Source organism: Gymnoscopelus microlampas (assembly GCF_963454915.1).
Source record: "Gymnoscopelus microlampas genome assembly, chromosome: 12".
Taxonomy (NCBI): Eukaryota; Metazoa; Chordata; class Actinopteri; order Myctophiformes; family Myctophidae; genus Gymnoscopelus; species Gymnoscopelus microlampas.
In genome coordinates this window covers 30,862,284-30,873,629 of record NC_139949.1, presented here as the reverse complement: position 1 = coordinate 30,873,629, position 11,346 = coordinate 30,862,284, and the positions used below count along the sequence as shown (strand labels likewise).

Below are 11,346 nucleotides of genomic sequence, written 5' to 3'. Positions count from 1 at the left end.
CTGATAGACTGGCCAGTTCACAGAGGAATACAAAATGCAGTGCTGGCAAAACTAGCAAAATCATAAAACATCAAGAGCTCAAGGAATGCTTTTGCTACTCTTTCAATGACAGCAATATAATCTGCATGGGTGAAATAAGCTTGACTTATGAGCTTCATATGAATCATGTGAACTCTGAATAAAGCCCCAGGAAAGAAAACTGAAGAAAAACAGTCTCTAGCATGTACAAATGTGTTTACTGAATAAAAGGAGTGAGAAATTATATTTGTCGTACAACAGTGCCGTGCGATGTGTCGTGAGCTTGTATACTGGCTATTTTAGGCGCACAACACTGTGGTATGACGGGTCATAAGTGAGGCATATGACAGGACCTTGGAACACAGTTACAGGCCTTTGTAAAATTCTAAATCAATGAAGATAACGTATACTTATAGAGTGTACTTTGTCTGAGCCAACTAGAGCCAGAATGCAGTGATCCAAGGTTGTTTGCTTGGACTGCAGAGATTGGCACATGAGTGAGTTTTGTATGCTAGGAGCACCAACTTGCTCATCCCACTCACTTATTTTACATGCCATTAATTCTGCGTTGTTAATACAATGAGAGCTGAGAGCTTGTCTCCCTTCCATTCCTCTGCTCAATTATTCATAAGTTACTATGTTATTTCGCTTTGCTATGGTACTAATCTTCCAGCCCAGCTGAGGAAAGTGAACTGATGCATTTTCTTTTTACCTGGCTTATGCATTGCATGGAGCAACAGTTCTGCGTTATCAGAAACTAATTGACTGTGTTGACATTAACATGTTTGCGAGAGGCATGCTGGAGGGCGAGATTCCTCTGTGTGGTTATTTTACATTTAAATCAAGTAGGCCTATGGTTGTGGATTATTCTCATGATAGTCTTCAAGAGACAATAAAGTGGCCGCACACAGTGGTAGCCAAAGTGCCAATATTTTATTCTGGACGCAGAGTGATAAAAACCAAGGTTTCGGCAGCTAACTGCCTTCTTCAGGGTATGGGATGTCTGTGGATTATTCTCACCCATACTCTTGTCAGACTAGGAACCTTCATCTATTGCCTGTATGTTATTGTTATGTAATGTAGTTTATTGTGCATACATTCATAGTCCTGATCTTCATGTTCGACTTCATTATTCTCAAAATAAAGAAACTGTATCTAACCACAAATCAATAAAAAACAGAGACTAAAAATCATCCGATTTATTTAATAACACTGCCCTCTGCTGGTAAAGAAATATCAACACACATTTAGATTCTTATTTGCAGTTATTGCTACTGGAATGAAGGCTATTGACATCCCACAGATATTGACACCTACTGTTCATTATGAAAATGGATTGGTAAAAGTGGTTATCAACACTATGTGTTCAACCAATGTTTGGAAGCAACATTTTCTTTTTAGGTAATGCCATGAACACATTTGGAAACATGGACAATGTAAATTTCATGACATAATGTAACAGCAGCCTAATTACTAGTACACATGCAAGTGAGGCAAACACTAAATGCTGTTGAGATGTTTTCTGCATATACTGTATAGACGACACCAAAGCCACGCAAATATTTCCATTATAAAGTTTATAATTGTATTGTATTGTAATGTAATTGTAATGTATTTATTATTATTATTTAGTGTTTTTGATCCTGTTAGTAACAGAATGAGTCAGACTAGACATCTGGTATGGCAGAGGAGGTGTAAACAACACTGAAGGCGGGTGTGGGGCTGCTACGCATGGGTTATCCCGGACACGCTTTAACTCATTTCAATGATGAAATAGTCATCTGAATAAAGGCTTTTTAACCTTTTCACTTTTTTTCCTTTGTTGAGGTGTAAACCAACTATGACCTCAAGATTTACAGAACATGACTTCTGTAAATCATTCCACTCTGTCAAATATTGTCTCAATAATTCATGCAAATATTCATAACTATGAAAAATAATTTATTAGATCACGTTTACAAAACATACTTGACAAAAAAGCATGGTAAAGCTTAAAATACTACAGATCCCATCTCAGTGTGTTCATCGGTCTTCCACACCAGTGCAGATGATGGAGCCAAGTTCTTTATTTATTTGATATTCCTGTCAGGCTCCACTTTGCACAGAGGCACAAGGAAAAGCCCACTGACTCTATGAAGTCATCAGTGTCTGGTCTGGCCTTGCAGACAATCAAAAACTAATCCTGCCTTTCCAGACTCATTGATTTGCTGGGTATTAGTCATATGAAGACCTTTTTATTGCTCGAACCTATCACTGCTTTGGCGATTATCACTGAATCGTCGAAGCAGTGATGGATGTTGAAAACCTTACTTGACTATCAGCTGTGTGGATTGGCTACGGGTGGCCCTACACTGTCCACATGTCCCCCCTCCTCAGCGGAGTCTTCTGAACTGTTGATAACGGCAGCACTGAGAGCCTGGAGGTCATCCAGCACAGACAGGAGTGTCTCTGACAGAACACAAACAGACCATTGGTCAGGTTTAGTCAAATGACAGATTGAAAAAGTCTCACCTTACTTCCTGGTCAGTGGTGTGAATAGACAATGTAACAGTGGCTATGTTGAGGAAGGAGGTTAGGCCTGAGTTATACTTTGTTGCGTGCGGGTATCGCGCACCGAAAATAGCAGATCTACAACCTCACAATGTGTTGCAGCTTTACCTTTGGCATGGAGCTGGGTTTCCCCTCTGACAACATTCTTCTCTGAAGGCCGTGCTTGTTCCCCAAGAGCAGTCGAGTGCTGCAGCACCGTAGTGCGAGCTTTCTTGTACTCGTTCATCAGTCCTCTCTGATGAATAGTGGCCTATAGAACACAATTCAGTCAAATGAAGACAACATGACAGAGGTTTATCATTAATGCCTTGGCGTTGCATTAAATGTCTCACCAAGAGTACGTTTTTGTCTTTGTCCTTCTGTCTCAGTCGCTTATGCAAATCCTCGAACTCTCTCTTTGTGCGTTCACTCTGCAAATGTTGCCCTTCCTTCTCCTGATCCCGTTCCCTCGCTGCGTGCCTCTCAAACTGTCTCAAAGTCATCACTGCAAGAAGCACGAGAGAAACAGTCATGAGAAATAGCAATCATTTGGATGAAAAGATATATGTTTAAATATATTTATTTATTTAATGTTTAAATATTGCACACAATAATCTGATAAGTGAGAATAATCAATTTATGGAAATAATTCCACTGATTAATTTGCTTTACATCTACCTCAGGGGGAGATGCAATGATCTTAACACATTTCTCAGGGAGAAATGGCCAGAGAGAGAACAGACAATCATAGCAATCACATTGTACTCATTGGTCGCCGTTTGAGCACAAAAACAATTTAGGTTTCTTGTATTTCAATTAACTGTTTAAGAAGCCACCGAGTCGCATCTTAATCCCAATGGTGGGCTGTGTAAATACTAAGGAAACGTTTGTGCTTTCAGCTTTTGGCTGCTCTAAACGCAAAGCACAAATTGCATGTAGGTCTGGGCATAAGATAGCAGTGTGCTCTGATTGTACCAGACCACACTTTGTTTAAGGACCAACACACCGCGCTAAATAGGCGCATGATTTAGACAAAGGGGGTGCAAAACGTATAAAGGATACCTGCGCTATTAACACAAGCACTTCCGCTAAAGCTGCATTGCGCCAAGTAAAAAAATAAGTCCCATAGTCTCTAACCATCGTAGGCAGTAAGTCAAATTTATTCTTAGAAGAAGAATTGTCGTGGTATGTAATTTTTTTAGGTGATCAAATATCAATTTATTATGCTAGATGAAATAGAAATATCTTGGGCCCTATTTTGCACGTCTTAAGTGCCAGGTCTTATGACTTAACTTAAGACGTGGAGGCCACTCAAAAAAGCAAAACAGCATTGGATTAAGTTAAGTCATAAGACCTGGTACTTAAGACGCGCAAAATAGTGAATTTTAATAATGGTATAAATAAACCAATCCCTCTGTGGTCTTGATTGTGCAGATTTTGAGGATGGGATAGGTCTCTAAATATTCTCCCCAGTGGACCCTGTATAGCCTACTCGTTAAGTTTGCGAGTTTGCAATAATAATAATAAGGAAGTGCCCAGTATGTTATAGTGAGACTGAAGGCCCTGGAATACTATGAGACAAATGTTCAACTTTTAAAAATGTTGACGCAACGATATATCAGGCTTTGGTGGCTGATTGATGCCTTCATACCTGCTTTAGTGTGCTCTCTCCTGGCACTGTTAAGCTGAGCCTCCATCTCCCTCAGCTGCTCGGCACAGCGGCTCTGCGTCTCAGACACCGTCTCCCGCAGGGCTGATGAGAAACAACAAAAACAAACACTTCAGCGTCTCAGGTAATGAGAAACATAGTCCAGCCTGTTTTTCAATCTACCTCAGGGGGAGATGCACTGAATCTTAACACATTTCTTGAGGAAGAATCGTCAGAGAGAGAGAGAGAGAGAAGAAACAACAACCACCACCAAAATATTTGACTGAATACATGTAATGAAATAATCAATGTCATGTGGGTATAAGGCCAGAGTGACATGTCTGTCTGACCCTGTTCACTGTGTTCCCGCTGGGTGTGCAGCTCTGAACGGAGTTGTGCCAGGTTGACGTTAGTCTCCTCCAGCTGTGTCTGGAGATGCTGCAGTCTCTGCTGCGCCTCCTCTCTGCCAGACACCGCCTCATGGCGCTCCGCCTGACTCTGTTCCAACTCCTGTCGCTGCTGCCGCAGTTTACTCTCAACTGGAAGGCACATGGAGAGATGCAATGTAACTAAAAACCAAGATATACGTTGCTGGTGGTGGAGAGTGTAAAGATGCGTACAGAGTTGTACAAAATGCTCACACTGCTCTCTAAGATCAGCCACAGCGTTCTCAATGAGCTCTGGGGTTCTTTTCAGCTCCAGCGTCAAGTTGTCTCTCTCCTCACACACCGAGTTAACCTCTGCCTGGAGGCTTCTGATACTGCCCATTTAACGCAGACAAAGAAAGGTGATGATGCAATGAGGAAGGCAGAGGGGCAGAAAAACATACAAGCAAGTCCAAAAACAAGACCTTTTAAGTAGGGATGCTATGGCTATGTTTACATGTACTGTAATGATTCTTTAACAGGACTGTAACTGTGTGCCAAAATTACTAGAACAGCGCAATTGGTCAAAACTGTACAATCGACAGGAGAATACTAGACTAATAATAGGTTGCCGTAAAAGCTAGAGGCCAGTATAGCACAACTGTTTATTCTGATTTAATTATGAGCATTTCTTTGCAGATTAAACATATATTGAACAGCTGATGTCATTGTAATTATTTTTTCTATCCTATATCCTGTTTAACTCCTGCACTGTTCACCTTGTGAGCTAACAGTTCCAGTGGATAACAAAGGACAGTATTTGCTGACAACGTATTTGGGCTAAATCCTCATGTAAGCAAAACACAGTTGTCTTGCTTATATGAATGCTATTCCAATGCAACCTTCCAACGTCTTTAGTTAGGCTGGACACCAATTGACCATATTCACACAATGGCCGTTTTGCTCTTACAGTATGTCATACTTGTGTAATATGGTCAGCTTGTTGCTGACAGGTATACAGCTGATAAACTCATACCTGTCATCAGCCTGGTCTGTCATTTTAGCGGACTGCTGTACTTTCTGCAGAGCCACCTTCCTCATTATCAGCCCTGTGAAGCAACAATATAATAACTTCAAGTTAAAAAAAAAATCTGACACACATGAACTTGATGTGTTATTGTTATCACTGTCTGCAACTATACCTTGGATTGTCTGTACTCTTCGTTTAGCAAACATTAGCCTTTGGGTGAACATGTTGAGTCGTGCTTGAGCTGCGTCCACTTCTGCCACTTTGGCCTCAAATTCAACCCTGAATCTATGGAGTACAAAGATATTCATCCAGTAAAAGTACTGTATGTGTTGTAATGTGGTTCAGACATTATACAAAGGCATTTACACTTTGGTAGGTATGTGGTGGTTACTAACTTACTATGCTCTGGCTCTCTATGGAATGTTAATGTACAAGCCGTCTTCCAGTCTGTTATTGATCCAATTTATTTAATCACACTTGCTCATTATTGATTAACGGGATCAACCCACTGTATGAAGGTAAACTTACACTTACCTCTGGAATGCTTCAATCAAGGTCTTCATATCAGAGTCTGCTTTCTGACTCTGGGACTTCAGTTCTAAGTTTTCTTTGACAACCTGGGCCAGGTCCTGTTTCACTGTCTGGGAAGACAACCCCCATATGCTGCTATCAGATTCATTTGTACAAAACCTAATACAAAATTATGAAAACAGTTCAATACTCAGCTGTCTTCTTAACCACTTTCATCCTGGCAACTGGCATCCCCCTTTTGGGCATGTCATTATAACGTTTTTCAAAATGTTTTCTAAAAGAGCAGATATACAAGCTCACATTGGGATGTCCGGCAATGCCCTGTGAGATTGTAGAATGGCAATTCTTTCTGCCGTGACACCATTGTATGAAGAAGTATAAGATTAGTGTCAAACTTCCCAACTTTTGATTAAAAAAAAATGTTGTCATGTGCTGTAAACAGCTGACGTAGAGAAACAGACATTTTATTTGTCCCATTCCTAAGAAACCATAGATTATTCTGAAATAATGAGTCAAGAAAGAGACTTGTATGATTTCTTCTTGCACAAACCTCCCTGGCCACTCTCTCCAGGTCCAGCTCAGCAATCCTGTCATGCAGACTGTGTTGGATCACACTAGCCTGGTACTGTTCCTGTTTGACTTGCTGCTCCATGGACTGTATCTATACACCACACAACAACCAAACAGCATATTCTAACATTACAGAAGCATTAACCCATTAAGACCTGAGGCTGATTCTACAAATGCCTTCTAAACCAGTAGTTCTTACATTATTTTTAAAAAAAAATGTTTTTGAATAGCCAACGCAAAAATCTCATATGACACAGATGCTTTCGCGGTTTTAATGGGTTAAAAAAGTATAATAATAACAATCAACAACACGGTACTGTATGTCCTTATGCCACTTTATGCGTTATCTCATGTTTCAGCTGTGTGAGTCTTCATACCGTTGAGAGGAGTCTGTCCTTCTCTGCTCTTAGTTCAATGTCTTTTGAGCGAAGCTGGACACATAACATGAAGACTTTCTCTCTCCAGAGCTGTAGAACTCGTAGTCCTTTGGAACCCGTTTTCAGCAGAGGGTCTGACAACGTCTGTGGACAATGGTGTTAAAACACACACACACACACACACACACACACACACACACACACACACACACACACACACCTTTAACAGGAGCTTTGCCACTTTTATTTTGGGTCATTATACAGTATGGAAGTGGTTGATATATCATTTCAATTGAAATATGTAGCGCTATAGTAACACCATCAAGTGAAGGGAAACGTGGCAAGCATTGTATCATATAATGCTGAACTTATGGTGGTTCATTTGATTAGTGAAATGAAATGCATTTCCACTGAAATATTAAATTGACTTACACTTTTAACAATTTTCTCCTCTTGGAGGGCCAATATCTCATTGGCAGAGTTTAGTCTAACTGTCAAAAGCTCTGTGGTCATCTGAAGGGCATCTTTCTCCTTATTCAGCCTCTACGAAATGAGATTCAAGTTACGTCCACAATACACATCAACCATATCTTGAACTAGGGATGCTCACTTAATGGAATTTGAATTACACTAGTGGCGTCCCACAATTATGAAGATAATCAAGATAAAACTATTATTGTGCCACATTGTTTTTTCAATGATGCTTGTTTTATCTTGATATCTTGAACAACAATACTGTGCAAGATTTGTTACACAATGCACCACAAGGTCATATGGTCTATGACGAAAGAATATTGTTTATGTTTATAAAGTCAATGTCTAATCACGTTAAATAATCACAATCTTAGTATTGACCAGAATAATTATGATTATTGCCATAATCGAGCAACCCTAGCAAGTACCATACACACATTAGCATTAATTTTACATGTTTTTAAAAAAAAAAAAAAATAGCCGATCTACTACGCTCACAACGCTGTGAGCTTGTAGATCAGCTATTTTCACTGTCTTGTACGATGTAGTTTAAGTGGTTAATGTTAAAACTTACAGCATACTTTCTGAATCCACAATATAAAATATTTAATCACTGCTGGGAACGGTGTTTCCAACATGCACTCTTTTGTCATTGTACAGAACAGTGCATTGATTTCTCTACCTCAACCATTTCAGTTAGTCTCTCCTGCTCTCCTCTCTCAGGGGCAAGCTGTCCAATGTAATTTCTAAGACTCTGCAACGTTGCCGACTGGGTCTCAAACGCCTCTCCCATTTGGCTGGGGAATAAAAAAAAGAAGTGACAATATCCAATCAATATCAGGGAATCTTTGTACAATGCACTTTAAATTTTTAATTAAAAACACAGCATAACAGTGGCCATTATGTCTATTTTAGATTGAACACGGCACCTTAGATTCTCTTTCAGGCCAACTCTATCGGCAGACACCTCCATCAGACTGCTTTTCAACTGCATTACTTCTGAGGTCACGGAATTAAGTCGACCCTGTAGATCGCCATTTGTTTGTCTTGCAGATGCCAGTTCTATGATGTGGGCATCAATCAACTGCTGCAGCTAGACAAAACATGTATAACAATTTTAAAAAGCAATCACTTCCCTCGCATACAGTGTAAATAAATGCGCTCCACTAACCTCGATCTCACGCTTCCTCCGGGATTCCTCCAGTTGTTCTGCCAGTTTAACATTATGTTGTTTGGCCTCATCGCCTGCCTGCAACCTGGCCATCTCAGCCTTCAGACCCATCCTCTCAGCCTCTTCTTTGCTCCTCTCTGTGTCTCTCTTCAGCCTTAGCATTTCCTCTGCATACTCCCCTTCTAGTCTTTCAAGCTGAATACGGAGACAGTGTTGTTCAATGCAAGGCTAAATTATTAAATAGGGAGAATATTAACCATTCTCAAGCTGGTGTCCCTATTTTGGACGCCAGCTTGTTGTGACCTTGCATAGCACTGTGAGTTTGTAGATCGGCTATTTTTGTTACACAACACTATCATACACCATAGCTGAGTGGGTAGAGAGGCCAAACAGAAAGGTCCCCGGTTTTGAGTCGAAGTGTCCCTGGGCAAGACACTTAACCCCTAACTGCTCCCCGAGAGCTGTACTAATAGAGCTCCTAATAGTTAGGCCAAATTTCACAGATGTGCAAATATACAGTGACAAAAATACCCCAAAAGGAGTGGGGACCGAATTATTACTATGTTTAAATCAGGCTGAAGTGGTTAACTGAATACACTGAGGCTGAATCAAAGCTTCCCAACAATTTACAAGTGAGTTGACTACATACTTTGATATTTCCATGTACTGAACCGTACTGTGGGTAGGGTATTACCTGGGAGGCTATTTTATCCTTGTCCTCCCTGCTCTGATTGAGCTGCAGTCGGATTTGGTTCAGTTGAGTCTTGGCCTTGCACAGCTCATCACGCATTGCCTCCATTTCAAGACTCTGCCTACAGTACAGAAGATAATGGTTGACATCACAAATGCCACATCTTCACAAATGCCTTTCAAGATTCAAGAAGCTTTATTGTTCATTTAGTCAAACCACACATTAATGTAATAAATAATGCTACAGGCATATTTACAGTCTGTACTCTTCCTATTTTGTGTTGATTCTGCCCACCAAGGCACTCTTCTTTTGTTTTTGCTTTCCATTTCAAATTTGTTTTCCTATTTTTATATTTTTGGGGGGATTGTGTTCAACATCCTACAAAACCCCCAAATCCATGCATGTGAACATACTCTGCCGAAAGGATTATTCTTATCCAGATCTGTGCAAACCCAAGTTCACATAATTTCACTGAGCCTTAACTACATGGACAGATTACCTGCTGAGGGTACTCTCTTTGTCTCGCATCTCATCCCTGTGCCTCCCTGCAGACTCTTTCAATGCGTCCACCTGTCCTCTCAGTCTCTCACTCTCAGCCTTGTACTTCTCCACTTCCTGTCGCCATTCTGTGTCCCATCTGGACCACTGCTCACTTCTCTCCTCACATCTGTGAACGAGAAGAATTCAGAAGACTCATATTCCTCCACGTAGAGATGATGCATGTACAGTATAAAATACACAGCATTTAACCGCTTAAACCCTCTATCCTTACAGTGCTAGTAAACTGGAAATGAGTTGCCTCTGTACTTGCGCTTTTCCCCCTCTACACCAAAAATAGCCAATCGACAAGCTCACTCTGCTATTCTTACCTTGCTCTGGTGATCTGGTGATCTGTAGGGTTCTGCCCCCTTGTGCCGTCTCCTTGCAACATCAAAATCATCTGGTTTTCCTTTTTTAATTTCAGGATTTCCTGCTGAGCTTGAGTTATAGCAAGCCATGGATCGGACGGACCAGGAAACACTGGCGATGTTGATGTTAGCGTTGGTGTCATCCAGGAGACAGGTGCTGTCCCTTGGTTAAGGGTACCTCTAGGTATCCATGCAGACGCAGACTGAACACTTGACATGAAATGAGATGGGGGCACCAGGGTCTTCTGCACGTTCCCTAAATAACACAACTTGATTTGAATGTATACTGGTCCAGGCAGTCATTGTGGGCACATTTCATACATGCAAATGGTATTTTTTTCATGGTTTCAGGTTATTATGTCCTCTGCTCTGAATAAAGGACATCCATGTCAGTACAGTACAGTGACAAACTACTAAGACGTACAACCTAGTGTTGTCACATTGACCCACCAGTAGTCCATTGCTGGTCCGATAACGATAAGTCAACCTTTGGAAGTAAGATATTTAAACAATGGTGTAGTAGTCTACTTACTTGGTGCAATGAAGTCTTCGGGGACATTCAGCTTTTCCTTTTCCGCAAAATGTCTCTCCATTCTTAATCTTTATGTGGTTTGTTGTCCCGCCGCTATTCGCGTTACCTAGTTAACGTTACCACACTCACCACTGCATTAACTTTGCGTCGGTTGAATTATTCGCCTCTCTTACAGCTGGGCGAACTGTAAAAGTACACGGTACTCGTAACTAGAAACGTGCAACATGTCAATAATCCAAACACATACAGCACTACAACAATCACATCACTGCAAAACCTTCCTTCTGCCGTTTGACTCGCGCATTGCATCACGGGAGAGTCGTCGTGGTGATTGCGGAAGTAAACATTGCCAATGCGGAGAGAACGGTGGAGAATATATTGTAGTAGTAGCCATGGTTCACATGACCCTCGTCTGTCAGTAGCGTCATGGTGCAACTTGTTCCTGTTTTTTAAAATTTCTCCATTTACAACCCGTACATCTACATTAACGTTCATATTTTAA

General features: G+C 40.9%; 1 protein-coding gene across 1 annotated transcript; it reads right to left on the bottom strand.

Annotated features, from left to right (window-relative positions):
* Positions 1–1,938: 1,938 nt before the first annotated feature.
* cchcr1 (coiled-coil alpha-helical rod protein 1) lies at positions 1,939–11,108 on the bottom strand. Its single transcript, XM_084074038.1, has 19 exons — positions 10,845–11,108; positions 10,274–10,568; positions 9,904–10,071; positions 9,408–9,525; positions 8,714–8,908; positions 8,472–8,635; positions 8,225–8,339; positions 7,501–7,611; positions 7,069–7,212; positions 6,672–6,782; positions 6,125–6,231; positions 5,763–5,875; positions 5,597–5,669; positions 4,837–4,955; positions 4,546–4,734; positions 4,199–4,300; positions 2,901–3,052; positions 2,677–2,818; positions 1,939–2,466 (listed from the first exon to the last, which is right to left on the bottom strand). Exons 1-19 carry the CDS (start codon positions 10,903–10,905, stop codon positions 2,336–2,338), a joined length of 2,610 nt encoding a protein of 869 aa, XP_083930164.1. The 5' UTR covers positions 10,906–11,108; the 3' UTR covers positions 1,939–2,335.
* Positions 11,109–11,346: the final 238 nt, after the last annotated feature.